General features: G+C 26.6%; 1 protein-coding gene across 1 annotated transcript; it reads left to right on the forward strand.

Moving 5' to 3' along the window:
- Positions 1-319: 319 nt before the first annotated feature.
- On the forward strand, positions 320-16,394 carry LOC107443044 (BRCA1-associated RING domain protein 1; the record flags this gene model as incomplete). The annotated part of the gene is given in 10 exon segments (XM_043044920.2): positions 320-376; positions 946-1,930; positions 3,363-3,548; positions 5,694-5,774; positions 7,072-7,247; positions 9,756-9,870; positions 10,849-10,975; positions 11,746-11,847; positions 11,939-12,060; positions 13,514-16,394. Coding segments are annotated over 10 exon segments (2,296 nt in total), but the record flags the coding sequence as incomplete, so codon positions are not given.
- Between the last annotated feature and the right edge of the window lie 3,722 nt (positions 16,395-20,116).

The raw sequence follows: 20,116 nt of genomic DNA on the forward strand, positions 1-20,116 counted from the left end.
GCAGAGGATCAAAATTGTGATGGCATGTCTTCGATATATATATATAATAAGGGCAAGGGTGATATTTTTCTTTTTAATAACAGTCTTAAGTATGGTCCCCCCCAATAAATTTTATCTGACGACGCTAATGAGTGGTAGACACACTACAGTACTGTAGTGTGTCTACCACTACAATCCCCATCACTAAATAAAAACAATTTTAACAATTAAAGGTCTAATAATTTTTCTTTGAAGAGTTTCAATTATTTATTAATGTATTTATAGCGTTATACGTTAGATGTGATGATGTTGAAAGTGCAATGTTTTTTATTATTTTCAGTAAGGAATTACTTAATGATCCTGTACTTTTTGTGACGTGTGGTCATACTATTTGCAAGTAAGAAAATTATAATTAATTCTTTAATATTATTGTTTCCTCAATGAGGAAGATTTCTATTTTGTGATTTGCAGCAGAATAATTGCCAATCATAGCTTTAAAAATCTCTCTAAAGGACCAGTTGGGAAGGTATAACTCATTACCAATCGCGAGCAAACGTCAACATGTTTTCTAAAAAAAATTCTAAATTTAAAATCTATTTGTATTTTTTTCCCACTGAATTAAAGTAATAGAATTTTCAAAGAATTTTCTATTTTTAAAAAAAGAATTTTAAGATTAAGTGTTTCCTAAATGTAGGAAGTTGTAATTAAACATCAGTTTTTGCTTGACTCATCTAGATATGACTTTTAATTACTAAGTAATTTGATTTCAAGTTGAGTAGAAGACCTGCATTAATACAAACCTTTAAATGTAAGACTTAGTGCTATATAAAAAATTTTGGCACCTTGTTGCTGCCAGATGCCAAAAACTGTAGTGTCACTAAATTATAATCTTGTCATTTATTTATTTATTTTAGTAGAAAGCATAAGTTTGCAAATATTTTTTAAAAAATTTTAATTATATTTTAGATGCTGCTTTTCAAATTCTTGTCCTATTTGTGGCACGCTTGTTAACAATGAAGAACAAGTTAAAGAAAATGCTGAGTTTAAGACCATACTGGAGGAACTTAATGTGCTAAAGAATGTACTGAAAGATGTCATATTATCAATGAAAGAAAATGTTCTTACGGAGTCTAATGAACAATCAAATGTGCTATCAGGAAATAAGGAAACACCAGGTCCTCTACAGTGCTCTACTCCTGTAAATACGAAAAAAAGATCATCTACCAAAACAAAAAATGATGAAATTTTACTGAAAGAAAATTGTGCTCCTGCAGAGTCGATGTGCTTGAATGAACAATTGAATGTGCTATCAGAAAAAACAGCATCGCATGAAGATAATGAAACACCAGTTCCTGTAAAGTGTTCTACTCCTGTAAATACTAAGAAGAGACCATCTACCAAAACAAAAAATGATGAAATATCACTGAAAGAAAATGGTGCTCCTGCAGAGTCAATGTGCTTGGATGAACAATCGAACGTGCTATTAGAAAAAACAGCATCACATGAAGATAAAGAAGCACCAGTTCCAATAAGGTGTTCTACTCCTGTAAATACTAGGAAGAGACCATCTACCAAAACAAAAAATGATGAAATATCACTGAAAGAAAATGGTGCTCCTGCAGAGTCAATGTGCTTGGATGAACAATTGAATGTGCCATCAGAAGAAACAGCATCACATGAAGATAAAGAAGCACCAGTTCCAGTAAAGTGTTCTAGTCCTATAAGTACAAGGAAGAGATCATCTTCCAAAACAAAAGATGAGGAAATATCATTGAAAGAAAATGGCATTCTTTCTAAATCTAATAAACAATCCAACACGTCTGAAAAAACAGTATCCAAAAAGGTTAAAGAAACACTGGAACCAGTGCAATGTTCTACTCCTATAAATACTAGAAAGAGATCATCTTCCAGAATTTGCAACAAATTTTCTTGTTGTGAAACCAAAAATAAGGTAAATTTTATTTTTTTACAGAAAATGAGAACCATGTGTTAACTGGTAATGGCTAGCATAAAAATCTAAAACATTTTGTGAAAGGGGGATCAACTCGAAGCGTATATTGCCACCCGATTAAAAATAAGTGATTAAAAATATTTTCTAAAATTATTCTGGGCTTATAATTTATATTTATTCATTTATAGTCTAAGAGGATAATTCATTTACAGCCTTGTTTAATTCAAAATTATAGAAAATTCCAATTTTTTGTTTGGTCCCTCAAAAATTGTTTCTGAGACTTTCTTTATAAAGAAAACAAAAGCCAGGACCCCTCCCTTTTTGCATTCTTTATTGATTAGTCTTTCAAAGCTTGTCTCCTCTTTCAATAATTAATCCATGTATCCATCCAAGAAAGATTTAATGCAAGAAAAACCTCTACCTAGTACATCAGAAGTGCCTCATACGTGTGAAGTTAAATCTCTAATCTTGAAGTTATTTTTCGTGAGTTGGATAGCTAAACTCGTCCTTCGATTTAGTGATAGAGCTATGTTTATATTATTAAGTAGTTTTTATTAGTCAGAATTTTTTCAGACTATTTGATCATTTACCAAATGAATTATTTTGTGACCTTTTGATCAGTTATTGATATACTAAAATATAACTTGCAATTATTTTTATCTGACATTAAATTTGATAATTTTCAACCCATTTTAACAAAAATATCCATAGTTAATAACTATCTCTTGCTACTCAATTGGTGTGGATGTCTTCTTTTTTAATACCTTTGGCGGGAATTTGGTTTCCGATGCTTAATGTATGTCTTGTTGAACTGTGAAGAGCAAGGCACAGAAAACAGTTAAAACTTGAAGCTCTTCAATCTAAATTATGGTAGTGTAGTATGTGTGTGGGTCTGTATTATCGCTAATTGCTCATTAAAGTAACTCTATTGTAGGGGTTTGTCTGGGTATTTCTGAGAGGTACCTATTTCGTGAAAATTTAGACATAATATGTGAAAAATTGAAAATTATATTAAAAAATCAACACAAAAATATTAATTTATTGTTTCTTAAGGGATACAAAAATAAAATTTTAAGAAAAAGTATTTTGTGAAGGTACTACTCAACGATAGTAAATTCGGCATGGACAGACCCCTGTATTGCAATGTCTCTGGGTTTTTTTCTCTTTTCCAATTTTATACCTATGTTGACTATTTTACGAAGTGTTTTTTTACCATATGTTTTTTTTTTTAATTGCACTTTAGTTCACAATAAAACATGATTTCATAAGTTTTATTCTTTATTTACCAACAAAATTTGCTAAGTGTAGTACCTTGCCTTGAAAAGTCTCTGTCAATTTTAAAAACTATTCCCCTTCTTCAAACATTAAATAAATATTTTTTGTCTCTGTGATAAATTTTATTTTTAATTCAATGCTTAAATATTAAATTTAGGTAACTCCTGTTAACCAAAGTGATGTTTCTAATTCCTCAATCCATGAAGGAAGAAAAAAATCTGATGCAAGGAAACCTTCTACAAGTTTTTGTCCAGATATAGCTCTTCCTCTACCATCTCCTGCAACAAATTTAAATAAAAAAAACCCTAAAGGAGAAACACCGCTACACCGTGCTGTTATAAGGGTATTATAGATGTCTTTCCTCACTTCATCTAATGTTTTTCCTGTAATAATTGTAACAAAAAAGGGTTGTTTCTTCAGAAAAATTAATACCCCCTAAAGTTTGGTTATGTGATTATACCTAAAAATTCCCCCACTATATATAAGTATGTATCGAAAAAATCTTTTTTTACATAAAGACACTTGCAACTTTTGAACTATGTGTATTGACTTGTCACTCAATTCAATGTGTAAAAATAGGTCAAAAGCAAAGCCTCAATTGCTTGTCTAAAAGAAATTCAATTCTTTCCTATTTCCCTCAAAAAAGGAAGAAGGACACAGAGAAAAGTAAGGGAGGTATCATTTATAATAACATAAAGCTTTTTGTAAGGAAGAAAAAGTCTTGGGTATTAATTTTTCCAAAAAAAAGGTCAATTTTATTTGATTATATTAAATACAATCTATTAAATTTACAAGTTTAAAATTATTTGACTTTCCTATCCGTCAGTTCACTTATATTTCTTGTTGTTTCGGTATATCTATTTTTAATTTATTCAAAAATATTTTTATTTATAACCTACAACATTCATTTAGTTTTAGCTCTTGTGCATTTTTAAATTTTATTGTTAAACCGGGTTATATAAAACTGCCAACATTTTATTATATAAACCATCTGTTTTAGTTAGTATGCACATTAATCAATTCTACATAATAATAGAGTTAATGACAGTTCAACAGTGTTCATAGTTCTCTTGATATTATTAAAAAAAAAATCGTAAAAAAAAAAAATGGTTTTGTCTTTATCTTAGTTTTTTGTTCTGATGTTCCGGATTTTGCATCACATTTTCTATGAATGTAAATTATAAAATAATCTATTTGAATAGTTAAAAGATTTTTTGATTTTATATCCATCTTTTAATTATAATGCTTGTAAAAATGGTAAAGTTTGCACTTAGGAACTGACCACTAACAAACTTAAACACTGATTGGTCAAATCCACAAAATTCATTGTTTCAAACTTTTTATGAATTCAGTCATGTTATGGATAAGAAACTCAATTTACAAATTTTCATCATGAAATTTTTATGGTGATGAATTCTGGTGTCATGTAAACTTATTTATTGTTATGATATGCAGTAACAAATCTTGTAGGGTGAAGTTAAGTAATTACACAATCATTGATTTATCTCTTTCATTTGATTTTAAATTGAAAGATCATCTGCTAAATTACTTTATGTACGAAAATGTTATGGGCATGTTCACTATATCTTCTTTTCAAATTGCTTGATCTCTATTGCAAATTTTAATCAAATATTTGTATGAGGGAATACTATCTATTTTCATTTATTTATTTTTATTAAGTTCATTAAGCATTGATATTTTGGTGAGTTTACTCGTGAAATGTGGGACACAAGAAATCCTATCAAATACTACTAAAGTTGTCAGAATTTCATTTACCTTGTTTATTTAAGAATCAGAAATCTATTCTAGAGTTCAAACTACTAAAAAGTATGTGTTACTGTCACATGAAAGAACAAAACACCAAACAAATAAAGTACTAAATTAAATTTATGTAAATTAAATAATGTGCATCATCCACTGTGTCATAGATCTTCATCATAGGTCATAGATCATCAGCATTGATGCTCTTTTTATCAGTTTCTGTAATTTTGGGACGCATGCTCTCCGTAAAATTTATTTTTCTCTATTCATTTAATGTTTTGCTCTTTAATTTGACAGTGAAAGATAGTGGTTTATTGCTTGCTGTCCGCCCATGTATTGTATGGTGAAAATTGCTTGTTTAGATTATTTCTATCACCCCCTTAAATTTGCGCCCATGAATTTTAAAAGTCTATTTTATTTCTGCTTTTCGATAAAATTTGCCTTTAATAATACTTTAGTAGAGCAAATTATGTAATTTTGTCATTTACCTTTTTTCATAGTAGTATATGTAAACTGCGCCAAAAAATTGTTCTTTAGGCCGCTACCAAGCGTGGTAATGTGTGCATTGTGTTTACTTAATGATAAAATTTTAATAATTAAATTTAGAAAAAACTTGTAATACAAAATAGTGAAATATATATTCTGTTTCAAATTTAATTTCTTTTTAAACTTCTTTTTGTTTGTTAATTTGTATCATTTTTGTAATAAAACAAATTATTTAATTTAGGGTGATATATCAAAAGTGAAGGAATACATAAACCAAGGAGCTTCTGTTAATACACAGGACAATAACGGGTGGACACCTTTGGTAAACATTTGTTTCATGTTCTATTTCTTTTCTGATTTTTTTTTTTCCTTTTCTGTTTGTTTTTTTACCCATTTTCTTTATGTTTTAACATTTTTTTTCCCTTCAAGTTCAATTGAGTGTTCATTTTGGTTTCATTTAATGTTGTATTAATAATAAATTATGCAACAGAAATTAATTCTAAAATCTGAACTAATTATATATAACTTCGTATGATTATGACTGTTTATGATTTTTTTTTTCTCTAATTTAAAACTTTAACCTCCTAAAGAAATTTTTAAAAAAAAAATAAAAAAATCTTACATTTGGATTTGCGTAGTTTTGGTTGTGTTATTCTCATTATAGTATGCTGTTTCTCAATTTCATGTGCATAGTTGAGTATGAGATACAGCTAAAATAACATGTGTAGTAACCTCAACATCTGTTAAGCTAGCTTTTTTTTTCTTTTTCCCTTTAACAGGTTCCCTTTTTTTTGCTGATAAGTATTGTGCTATAATGATTTAGTTTCACAAATATTGAAATTTTATCCTCTCCTATTTATTCAGAATTGTGAATAATTTACATAAATTGTGATATTGTGCCCCAGATTGAGATCTCAAAGCAAAAGCTTTTTTGTTATTTAAAAAAATTTACTTGAGGAAATTTCTCATAATCTCACTTACGATGCTATTTTATGCCCATTCGTTTGTATCCGTTCCTTATTCTAAAATGGATGTTGAATGCTTTTGTTTTCAAAATAATGAAATTTCCTTTGATTAAGCTAAGTTTAATTTAAAGTTTTGCTAAATCAATTATTTTTAGCTTTTGATGTTGCTACACATTAAATGTAAAACAGCTTTAATTTTCTTTGACTGACGGAAAAGTGACATGTTGTTCTAGATAGTTCTGATTTCTAGCCAAAATATTAGTGAAATTTGCATTCCTTCACACTGATAATCAAAACTGTGTACCACCATCCTGTAATGTTGAAATCACCTTGCAGTCTCCTAAGCTGTCATTTGAAAGAATGCATAAAAACAATATTTGTAACACAATAATTGTAAATTCTTCAGTAAATGAATTTTTCAATTCAGCTCTAAAGCATCATTTTAAATTATTCTTTTATATATTTATTAATGTAGAAAACAGGTTTCATTATTACTTATTTAGCCATGAGTAAATATTTATAGAATTTTTGTGCAAAACAGGTGTAGTAATTATATTGAAGGTCAACTGTATTTATTAATTGTGTGATATTGTTTTATTAAAAAAGTTTTTTATTTTATTTTGTTCACATAATATTTCTTTTTTCTTTTACTAGCATGAAGCCAGTAATCATGGATACTTTGATATTGCAAAATTACTTTTAGACCATGGTGCACTAGTAAATGTGCCCTCATTAAAGGACAATATCACTCCTCTGCATGATGCACTACTTAATGATCAATTGGACATAGCTATACTTTTAGCTTCCAGGGGAGCTGATTTGCATACAAAGTAAGATTCTTAAAACAAATAGTTTGTATGTACCTATGAATCCAAAATGTTTTATACATCTATATTTTTGAAATTTATTTATTTTTGTGTAAAGAGAAAAAAACTGTCCATTTTTATTTTAATTAAGCTGTAAATGTTTTTAGTGCAATAATTTAAAACCTCATTAAAATTAAGTATTTTATACTGTTTACTAATTAATTCATCTTTCAATTGCACTTTCTTTTAACGCAATTTATTTTATTAGATGCAAGAATTTCGTAATTTACTATTTTGTTAACAATGTAGAATTCTTTATACTGATAATAAAACAATTAATGTGGTAAGTTAAAATGGAATTAAAAAGAATGGTTGGATAAAACAGAATTTAAATTTTTTGTAATTAATAAGTGTTGACTTAACATTTTCATATTCATAATTTATATTCATTGAATTTTTTGTTTTGAAAAATATGTGCTTAATGATTTAAAGCTTAAACTCGTGCTTGCAATTTATATTCATCATGGTGCGTAGCATTTTAAAAAATTGCTTAAAGGTGATTATTTTCGATTTTCATGTTTTAAAAAGTACTTAATTTTCCTTTTCGAAAAGGGAATGTCTATTTTTGTTGTGTATTATGTAAAAGTGTGCTTTTCACATTATTCTATTTAATATTTTCACAATTCATTCAATTACAATCTATTTTGGTTAACCGTCGGTCGTTAACATATGAAAGAGCCACTCGTTTGACATGTTTGATAAAATACTTGCTAGTCTGCATGTGCGTTCGGTGAGGATTAATGCATTCTCATGTGCAAATCTGCTGCATTTGACAAGAACTTCATCATTTCAGGCGTCATTTTCCACCCTCTGATATTGAACCAAAAAATATTTTGATCATGTAAAGTCTTGGAAAATTATTTTTCATTTTGTTGATGTATATAGTACTTAGAAATATTTTTTGAGTGCTTAAGAAGTATTTAAAAGGTGCTTATTTTTTGTTGAAAGATTTGACTACGCACTCTCTTCATTTGTAATCAACTTTAGCTCATTGGTAATGATCATTCCTTCCACCACCCCTTTATTGTATGTAAACTGCTGTTTGTAGAAAATGCAACACCATGAAAGAATCATCAGAATCAAATGAAANATTTATTTATTTATGTGTAAAGAGAAAAAAACTGTCCATTTTTATTTTAATTAAGCTGTAAATGTTTTTAGTGCAATAATTTAAAACTTCATTAAAATTAAGTATTTTATACTGTTTACTAATTATTTAATCTTTCAATTGCAATTTTTTTAACACAATTTATCTTATTAGATGCGAGAATTTTGTAATTTACCATTTGGTGAACAATGTAGAATTCTTTATACTGGTAATAAGTAATAGAACAATGAAATTAGAAAGAATGGTTGAAAGCATTGGATGAAATAGAATTTTAATTTTTTATAATTAATTTTTTTTAATTAATTAGTGTTAACTTAGCATTCTCATATTCATAATTTATATTCATTGAATTTTTTGTTTTGAAAAATATGTGCTTAATGATTTAAAGCTTAAACTCGTGCTTATAATTTATATTCATCATGGTGCATAGTTTTTTTTAAAGGTGCTTATTTTCAATTTTCATATCTTAAAAGCCCTTAAATGTGCTTTTTTCATAGGGGTTTTTTACAAAGTGCTTAATTTACCTTTTCGAAAGGGAAATATTGATTTTCGCCATGTCTTATGTAAAAGCGTGCTTTTCACATTGTTCTATTTAATGTTTTCACAATTCATTCAATCACAATCTATTTTGGTGTACCGTCGGTCGTTAACGTATGAAAGAGCCGCTCATTTTACATGTTTGATGAAATACTTGCAACCCCGCATGTGCATCTACTAACCTCGGTTTGGTGAGATTAATGCACTCTCATGTGCAGCTCTGCTGTATTTTACAAGAAATTCATCATTTCAGGCTTCATTTTCCACCCTCTGATATTGATCTAAAAAATATCTTGATTATGTAAAATCTTTGAAAATTATTTTGTAGTTGTATATAGTACTTAAAAATATTTTTTGAGTGCTTAAAAAGTATTTAAAAGGTGCTTATTTCTTGTTGAAAGATTTGACTCTGTTCATTTATAATCAAGTTTAACACATTGGTAATCATCATCCCTTCCACCATCCCTTTGTCATATGTATAAAGATATCTTAAACAGTGTGGGGAAAAATATATGTAGTTTCGTTTTATTTGTAGAATACATTTCTTTCAAATATTTCTTCATAATCTTTACTCATATCAAATCTTTTTACCATTTGCTATCTCCAATTGATTAAATTAAATAGCACATGCAATACGTGTGGATTGTAAACATACTACTTGTTTGTTAGTGTTGCTTTTGTTATAGGTAAATTTGAAATAACTTAATTCTCTAATTTATGTATTATTGATGTTATTTAAAGTGAACTTTATTAAGTTCAAAGTTAAAAACAATAAAAAAAAAATTAAATTTCTAATAACTGAATAATTTTTTCTAATTCCAATTTAGAGCTTCTTTTGGATATTGTGCTTTAGATTTGTGTAAAACTGATGAAACTAGAAGGTCATTAACTGAGGCCTGTTCTCCTTTTATTGAAGCCAACACAATCATGCCGATTTCAAAAGTAAGAAAAATATTTTGAAAACGTAAAGGGCAAACCACACCTAAAATTAAAATTTTATTATCTGATATCTCTATTTTTTTAAAAAAATTTGTTGACAGTATTGTGCTACTTTTACCATCAAAGGATGCCGTTTTAGACTATTAAAGCTACTATTTTCGAATGCTAACGTCCTAAACGTATGTTAGTCTTCAGCAGGCAAAATGTCAAGTTTAGGAAAAATAAGAATAGTCTAAGAAAAGTACAGTGGAGTAACATAAAAGTACATAAAGAGTAGTCTAAGAAAATTAGTTTTTTTCCCCGCAATTTATATTTTATCATGTACAGCAAGATAGGTAACTAGTAAATAGAAAACTGTGATTCTCAATGGTAAAATTATATTTCAGAACTAGGAACCTTTTTTTTTTCCTGTTTCTCTTTTATTAACTTTTTTTTATCAGCCAGCTATTTTATTATGATAGCATTTTTTATAGAAAGTTTCTAATGAATGTTAATCTTTAGGCTCACTTTTTCTAAAAATTCAGCTGTGTGAAAGATTTAGATTAAGATTTTTTTATAAATTATTTCATTTAAAAATTAGGAACAATTTTTGTTTTGGTTTCTACTAGTTTTTTTTTCTCCAAAAAAACTTGTGTTTTTATTATGATGCAACACTTTTAAAATGGTTTCTATTATTCTTTAATCTTCACTTTTTCTTGAAAATACAGTAATTGGTAAACTGAAATGTTTAGCTTTAAAACTTTCTTTCAAAAATTAAGATCGATATATTTATTAATGGTTTTTTGTTTTTTAAAAAGAAAAAAACATAGCTATTCTGCCGCCAAATATTCAGTATTCGTTTTTTTTTTTTTTTTTTTTAAGAATAGTTAGATTTTTTATAGAAAATTTTACTAAGTTTTAAAATTTCAAGTATAAATGTTTTTTCTTAATCTTTTTCTTAACTCACTTTTATATTTTTATTAAAATATTTTTTTTTCACAGAATACAGATACTGAATCAGATAAAATAGTCTTCTTATATTCAAACTTGAATGATGAGCAAAAAATAAAATTACAGAAGTGTGCCCAACTTTTGAAAGCAGAAATCGTTGAAGAATTCAAACCAAATGGTAAATTAAAGTGTATTATAATAGTTAAGTTCTTTATTTTAAATTCAATGAAATGCATGCTTGAACATACAAGTATAAAAATAGATTAATAGTTATCTTTAAATTTCTTATGACCGACACGCATATTTCTTATACACGCTTATTTGTTAAATTTTGCACATGATCAGTAACATATCTCCAACTTATTCTTATTAAGATTTCTGCTTTGAAATATGATGCTCTCACTATTTCAAAAGTATAAGTCAAACTTATGTTCAATGCACAACAGAAATCTCCACCCAATATTTTACAACGCCCTTTTTGTTTTTATTGTTTTGATAACGAATTATTACTTCTTTTTTTTTTTTTAAATTTCTTATTTGAACTAGATTAATGTGCTCTTTTCAAGATTCAATCTGAAGTGTTAAATAATGCCCAGAAATCAATTCCTTCAATTAATTGTATTGTAATAATTGCACCTATTTATTCATCCGATAAAACTTTATTTTTTATCTATAAATTCTATGTTCAAATACGTATTTTATGAATTGTTTTTTTTTTTTTTCTAATATACAAATTGTTGGGCTTGGGAATATTTTCTCTAAATTTATTAGTATTTGATATTTTTTTTATTTAATGTTTTCATCTCTATTTCCAAAGATGAAGAAAAACTGGATTTTTTTTTTAAATTATTTATCACAATGAAATATTTTTCTTGCAATAGCACACATTGTATTGAAGAAGTAAAAGTTATCATATCCAATTTTTTTCACCATGTGTTATTTTTTTAGTTACCCATATTGTGACAGGCTGTGACAACATGGGGAACTGTACAAGAACCATGAAAGTATTACTTGGAATGATATCCGGGAAGTGGTTAATAAATTTTCAATGTAAGTGATATTAATGTTATTTTTAAACTGACATTAACTTTTAATGCTTCTCTTTCAGAGATGTTATAAAAACAATATTTGAATTTTATAGGGGTTGAAGTGTGTTTGGAATACAAAAAAAAAGTTGAAGAAGAAGTATTCGAAGTACAGGGTACTAAAAATCAACCAAATACTCAGGCACCTGCTCGAGCCAGAAAAAATACTTTACAAAAAGTATATTTATCTCTTATTTTTCCTCTCTAACTTCAAGTTTTATGATTAACACTTTGATGCTGATAGGATACTTTTATGTTTTTTGTGATGATCTAATTGCAAGTAAATATATATCTTTTGCAGAAATTAATCAATAATTGATGTTGTAAATTAAAGAAATTTAAATAATAGATTATTGATTCTCTTAGATCTAAATAACTGCAAATTTTAAAAATTGTTTGGGAAATTTTACTTTTTACGCAGAGAAGGACACCAGTATTTCGCCCTGTGTTCCATAATCATTAATTATTAAAATGCTAAAAAAAAAATATTTTTCACATATTTTGACCTAAATTAATGAAAAATATGTTTACTAAAAATTCTACATCAAAGGATTAATCTCACATCACAAATTTAAATTATATTGATTGATTGATAAAATAATTTGGTTATTTTAATTTCAATGTTTTGAATTACATTAAAATCTTAAAATTGTACTCTTTATTTTCTTTATCTAAATTGTTAATACTTATTTTTAATTATTGTAGTTTAAAATAGAACTCACTTTAAACTTAATAGTTCATTCCAAAGATGGAACTCATGAAAAAATTTCGTGTAAAATATATATTTCTCATAAAATGTGCCCTAGGTTTCTGGATTTGTAGAATTCCAAAGAATTCTAGTCAGTTTTGAAATAATAAAAGTAAAAAGATTTCATCATGAAAAATAACTTTTCTGGCAGCTGCTTCTTATTTATTATATATTTGTTTTTTAATATAAAAAGTTAGTATTACCAGCACTATTGTTTTTTTGATTTATTTTTTAAAAAAATTCAATATGACTAACATTACAAAAAAGTTTTTTTAAACATTCCCAAATATAAAATTTAAAAAAAAAAAATACTAATAACAAAAATTTCAGGGCGCATCAAGCATTATTTGTAAACATACACGTGAATAAACTTGAGATTTTTTTTTTCTCTATAATTTTTTTATAAACAATTTTTTAGAAATTTGTTCATAATGTGTATACTATTATTTGTAGAATTTTAAATGCGTCCTGACTTCAATTGGTTTGAAAACCACTATATTATGGTTCTAATTAATTGAGAAAAGTAATATTTTATCTGTATGATTAAATGCTCAAAAACAATTCATATTAGTCTAAAAAAAATTACTGACAATACATTTATCAGGTTGAACAATATAAAATCTCAAAATAATTTTCCTTTGGTCAATAAGTAATACTTTGCTATTATACTGCATAAGTTTCTTTTAAAAATTTGCGAGAAAAAAATAAAATTCCTTTTAGCTCCTGCTCTAAGGCCAAAATTTCATTTTAAATTACTAACTTATCATTGACCAATTTAATATGCTAAGTTGAATATGGTGCGTTAGTGCTTTATTGGAGATTTCTTTTTAAAAAATAAAAGGTGAAATTGGAATAATTATTATCTATTTTATTTTTTTTTCAGTTTCCCCCTTTGTTTGATGGATTTTACTTTTACTTACATGGTACGTTCTCAAAACCCACTCCTCTCCGCGAAGATTTGTGCAATCTAATACACATGGGTGGTGGAAAACTGTTATCAAGGGAACCTAAACCAGATACGGTTTCATCCGAGGCATTCATGATGCCTTATCATGCTGCTGGCACTTCCTTGGAAAATATCAACCATATCATCTTGTATCAAGACAAGCCTCCACGCAATGTTCATCTTAATTCTGGTCACATATGTACATCACAGGTCATGTGGCTTATTTCATGCATCAATGAATATTCTTTGTTGCCTCCTAAGCAAGCAAATGTTGCTGATTAATTTTTTATCACTGTATGTATCAGTAACTGTTTTTCAATGATGTGATTAACCGGTGAATCATTCCACATTGATTTTACTGAATTTTTTTAATTACATACTTGGTGGTGAAAATTCCTAATTAAGTTTTTTCCCTACGTGTGTGTATCAATTACTGTTTCTCAACATTATGGTTTATAAAAAGTTGACTACTGGATCATTCCACATTGATTTTACTGCAAATTTTACTAAATCTTCAACATAACAGTAAAAAAATTAACAGCATATATCCACTGATTATGTTCACAGTCACTACATGTTCAACCTTTATATGTTCATCAGTAACCATTGATTTTACTGAAACTTTCTGATTTTACTGAAACATTCGAGAAAAAAAAATTAAAACCTAAGAGGAAAGCTGTGTTAAATCACATTTTACTAAATTTGAGAAAAATAGATTTTAATTGTATAGAAATATCTAGAAATTATTTGCAATTTTTTTCATTTTTTATAAACTTGGTAAAATAAATTTAATGTTCTATACTAAAAGCAAACTTTTATCAAATAATTTAATATATACTAACTTGATCCTTTAAAATTAAATGACATACTTTAATACAAGATACTTGCTATCTAAAGTTGTCGCTATCTAGTATTTAAGTGTATGCAAATCCATAATTTATGCATATAATTACATAAAGTGTTTGTATATTTTATAAGAAATATATTTAATTTAACATTGAAATGTTTCACAAATTCTTAATGTAAAAACGTTTTTAGCCAAAAAAGTATGTTTCTAAATCTTACTTTATTTAACAACTTAAGTTCCAACTTAAATTCCAAAATAATTTGCATTTATAAAGTTCTTTTTATAAAATTTTAAAGACAAATTTCTTAAAATTTAAGAAAATATGCCTATTGGTTTTGAATGTATTATTTTGAAATAAACTTTAAATTTTTAAAATTTACAAACATTTGTCATTAGGATAATTTGTTCTACTAAGTGCTGATACCTCTTATTATTTTTTAAAACAAACATCAAAAATTAGGAAATGAATCTATAAATCCACTATTTATCTTTTTTTTTTTTTTTTTTTTTTTTTTTTTNTTTTAAGTTTTTTTTTTTTTTTTTTTTTTTTTCAAAAAAATTTCTTTTAACTTTAGAAACGTTAATTTTTGATCAAACAAGACACAAAGATCTTTTTGGATTACTATTCCAGATCAATGGTTTATTGATATCCAAAATTTAAGAGAACTTTGTCAACCAAATAGGAGTTGAAAATTTTTTTCATAATTAAATAATTAGTGGAGATGGCCCTGGTTTACCTTTTAAAATAAAGAACAATTTTTTGGTTGACTATTCTTTCACAGTATTGAATAAATTATGTAAAATAAAGTTAATTTGCATTTAATATTTTAAATTTTTGAAATCTTTTTTGCTATTATCCTTGATTGCTAATATTTCAGGGTGGCCACTTTCCCCGAGAACAGGGAAAACCTGAAATTTTCATAGAAATTGAAAATCAACTCTAGGAGATTCATGATTAGCAAAACAGTATAGATGATTACTTAATTTTACTACAATTGTGTTTATAAATGTTTTTGAAAATTATTTCATACCTCAAGCTTTAATTAAAATTACTAGTGAATTTATAATTTTTTTTTTTTGTTTAATATAATTTCTAGGTGTGAAATAATAGACAATTTTAAATTGAACAAATTAACAATTTATATTTTTTAGTATGTAAGTCTCAAATTTTAAAATGTTATTAAAATATGCTAACTTTAACAGTGGGAGTCTGTAATTTTTAAAATTGCATGGGGAGGGAATAAATTTTGGTTTATTTAGAATGTGGCCACTTTGTATTTATGATATATTATTATTTTTTTTAAAAATTACGCCCGCCATCGTCTTCTCAGACATAAGGCGTCTTGCAGTCCAATACAATACTGAAGTTGCTCCAGAAGGTGAGAGGGCACAAAAGTCATCAGAAGAACGAATGTCAAGAAGAGAGGGGCAATCAAATAAATATATTATTAATCGTATTGTTAATCGTTTAATTGATATATTATTAATCGTATTAAAGAGCAACATTGTATACAAAGAACATATGCTTTCAATGTGGCAAAGTTTAACTATTAAATTTTACTTATATATATATACTATGAGTATGGAGAAAAAAAATGTGCATTATGAAATGTAAAAACTCATCAATTATTTTTCTATGCTTCTAATGTTTTTTCTTTTAATGAATGTTTATTTTTTATACAACTGACTAAAAAATTAAATTATATTTAATTTTTTTAGTTGAGTTAATAATTTTAGTTACTCTGTATTTTGTTTTGATGTTGAGTATATATCTGTATTTTGTTTTGATATTGAGTCATAACATTTAATACTGATTAAAACTAGAATCACAATTGAAGTTCTAAAAACTCTGAGCTATTTTAGATCACCTGTAGATTGAGTTTTATTATTATCTGGATATTTTACATTCAACTGTCATTAAAACAATGTAAAAAATAAAAAGCTTAACTTAATAAAAGCCAGATAAAGATATCTTATTTCACCCATAATTGTGCATCATTATTGTAAAGATAATTTTTTCTTTCAAGGCATTACAGGCCAATAACATTCTAAGTTGTCTGCAGCTGGTCCTATACACAGCAAGGCTCTTCCAGTTTCCTTTATTTACTATATGAAAGTCCTTCTCCACAGAGTCAAACCACCTAATTGGTGGTCTTCCTTCTTTTCCGTTTCCCGTAGGACTAGTAAAAGTGAGTTGTACGAGATTTGTATTATCAGATCGGAATAGATATCCGACGCATCGTAGAAACTTTTATTTGCAATTGATTAATTCAAGATTCATTCGTTGTAAGGTCAAAACGCTCATTTATTGAATATCAGATGTATCGAGTTACACATACGATTTCACAAATTTTTTTACTCCCATTTTAAATGTGTATTGCCAAATGATAAAAAAAATTTATTGTGTCACAAAATATATGTAGTAAATATATATATATTTGCAATAGATAAGGATCGTTAATTCAGAGTTTTTAAAAAAATCATTTTGAGAGATTCGTTCAAATAATTTTGTATACCTTTCTGAAGTTAACTAAGTTTCTAACTCCCATAGGAATTCCAACAATTAAAATTTTAAGTTTTTACTACAGAATGCATTTGAAAGCTACAAAAAAAGTCAAGGTTGATTCCTGTTCTAGTGTTTATTTTTTCTTATTTAATAGATTATTCCTTACTTTTTAATATTTTATTTGCAATTTAAAGACTAATTTATATCTTTTGCATACAGACCATTATTTATGGTATTCAGCTTAATTCTATAATTTCTCTTAAAGGATTTGTCAAAGTGTTTCAAAATATTTACTAAGCTGTTAGAAAGCAACACCAAAATATTACAGTTTCTGTCATATAATTGTACAGAATTTAAACTTATATTTTTTCAATTACTTTTCATTATAGAGAAAGTGGCTCCTTGGTTTAAATTTTATCCTAAACAAAAATAACTTTATTGCTACCAAAATGTGAGCTGATAAGTACTGGTGTGGGATGATTCAACCAAGTTGAAGATGCAGAGAGACTTGTGCAAAAGGTCTGTGGCTTCCTCCCGCTGTTAGATGCATTAATTTTTTTGTTTCTAGCTATTTATGTGCAATAAAATATGGAGTGAAAATTAGAAATTTTGGGCTATATAGCTCAAGCTCATCCTTTAAAAAATATTTTTAAACTTAAATTACTTTTAAGGAAACAAATTTATTTTTTAAAAATTTAAACAGTATTGTTTTTAAAACAAAAATATATTATAGTTCAGAATGAGATTCCTATTTTTTCTATAAAAATAATATGTATATTTTTTTATATATAAAAAAAATACACATATAAAGTTTCAAAGTGATTCAAAAATTAATCTGAGCTTTAAAAAAACACATTGAATCAATTATTCTAAACTTTTTTCATTTTTTAATCTATTCTTTTCTTTGTATCCTAGGCTTTACAAAGTTAAGAAACATTGGAATTTGAAAGCATTTTAAAAACCATTTGTGAGTCTGGAAACTTTTAAAAAATGCTGTATGTAAATTTTTTTTTTTTTTTTTTTTTTTTTTTTTGAAAAGTACACTGAACAGGCATGTGGTTCTTCCACTAATTCGAAGAATTCCTCGAATTAATATATTTAGACAAAAATTTTCTCAGAGTTCCGCTTATTTAGATTTGGCTACTTATGTAAAATCTTATTAATGAGACATTTATTTCGCTTCTACCAGCGCCCTTTTTTTTCTTCATAAGTTCTTATTCGCACGCCAACTTTTTTTACTTGGATTTGTTTTTAAAAAAACGCAACTTCAAATAAAATTCGAGGACACGAGACTAAAAAAATTTTATTCTACAACAACTTCAGCTAAAATTAATAAACTTCTGAGGAAAACACAAAAGTATAAAATTGATAATCTAATAAGTAATTCCGGAATGGCATGGATTGTTCTCTTGAAAAAATGTTTTTTTTTTCCTGATTCTTTTAAAGCTTACGTTTAATAAGGAACAATTTTGTTACAAATTCCGATTTTTAACAGAAGAATTATTTAATCAATGATATATTTGCCAACAATAAGATCAAATTTTTAATATGATCATGCAAAATAGAAATTTCGAATTGCTCGTTTCAGTAATCATTTTTTAATGCGCTCCATATCATCGTAATTCAATGTTTCCATCATTTTTTTCTTCATTGTGAATGCAATTCATTTTCTCATAGTTTTTAAAATTCAGGTATTATTACGACACAAAATTTGAATCACGCATTTGAGTAATCACTTTTTGACACAGTCCATTAATTTGAATATCATCGTAAATCCATGCAGTGTTTCAATTATTTTATCGGCTATTATTGCTAGCGATTTTCTCAATATTTTTTTTTAATCCCTATGTTTATACGTTATTATTACAACAAGCATAATTCAACTCTTGCATTTTTTTGTTTCTTTTTTGATGCAACAATACTGTTTTTTAATTTACTTTTGCACTGTTATTGCTACTGGTATCCGCATGTTTTTTTTTATTCCAATATTTCCATGCATTAGTATTAAGAAACTAGAATTTGAATCACACATTTAAGAAATAACTTTTCTGATGCGATTGATTTGCACTAAAATCCACTCGTCATTTTGATAGGGTATTTTTTCTTGGTAGTTAATGCTGTTTATTTTCTTGTGATTTTTTAAAATCGCGATCTTATTACGATACAGAAAATTCAAATCACACACCTGAGTATCCGCTATTTCAGTGTTTCCCGAAGTGTGGTACGCGTACCCCCAACGGTAACAATTTAGCGGGTGTATGCATTCTTTGCAAAATATCTTGCAACAAAAGAAAATTTCAAAACATTTTATTTAAAAACAAAGCTAGCCAGGAAAATTTACGATTACGTATTTTTCCATTGCCTATTTTTTGCAGAGTTAACAGTTAATAATTAGTGGTGTCAACAGCCAGTTATGATTTTTTATAGTAAAAATTAACATATTTTTAAAAAGATACATTCATTTTTTTTATTAGTAGTACGCAGCATTACGAAACATTTAGAAAGGGTACACTAAAGTCATAAGTTTGGGAAACACTGCACTATTTGATGCAATAATTCTAACATTTTTTTCAATAATTATTATTGTAATTATCATTACTAATTTTCACATATTCTTAAAAACTCAATGTTTTTAATGCTATGTTTATTATAAACACGTGAATCTCGAAACTTATATTTAATTAACTTTTTTTTTGACAAGTCAGATTCGTGCACTTGATTTTATCATTAATCTTTTTTCAGTCAATGCAGTAAATTTGACAGTTTTTGAAATCATTTTTTTTTTTTTTATACGATAAGCCGCAAAGTGCAAAAAAAGAGGGACGTGTTTTGTTTTTTTATATAAATTCGTTTAGATATGCATAAAATGAGTATTTTGATGTATTTAGTATGAGTACTTTTTATTTTACAAAAAAAAATAAAGTATTTAAAAAAAATTACCTCAATCTTAATAAAATTCTTCAATGTTGAAGGACATAGAAATTTAAAACATTTGGAGATTTGTAAATTAATACCATATAGAAATAGATAAATTTCTAATAATTATATTTTTATAAATGTATAAATATTTTATTGATACATTTATATCAAACTAATACATGATACTGATAAACATATTATTCCATCAAACTAATAAATATCACTCTAAAATATAAACATATAATATTTAAATGTTGTCTAATGTGAT

This window comes from Parasteatoda tepidariorum, chromosome 10 (assembly GCF_043381705.1).
Source record: "Parasteatoda tepidariorum isolate YZ-2023 chromosome 10, CAS_Ptep_4.0, whole genome shotgun sequence".
Classification (NCBI taxonomy): domain Eukaryota; kingdom Metazoa; phylum Arthropoda; class Arachnida; order Araneae; family Theridiidae; genus Parasteatoda; species Parasteatoda tepidariorum.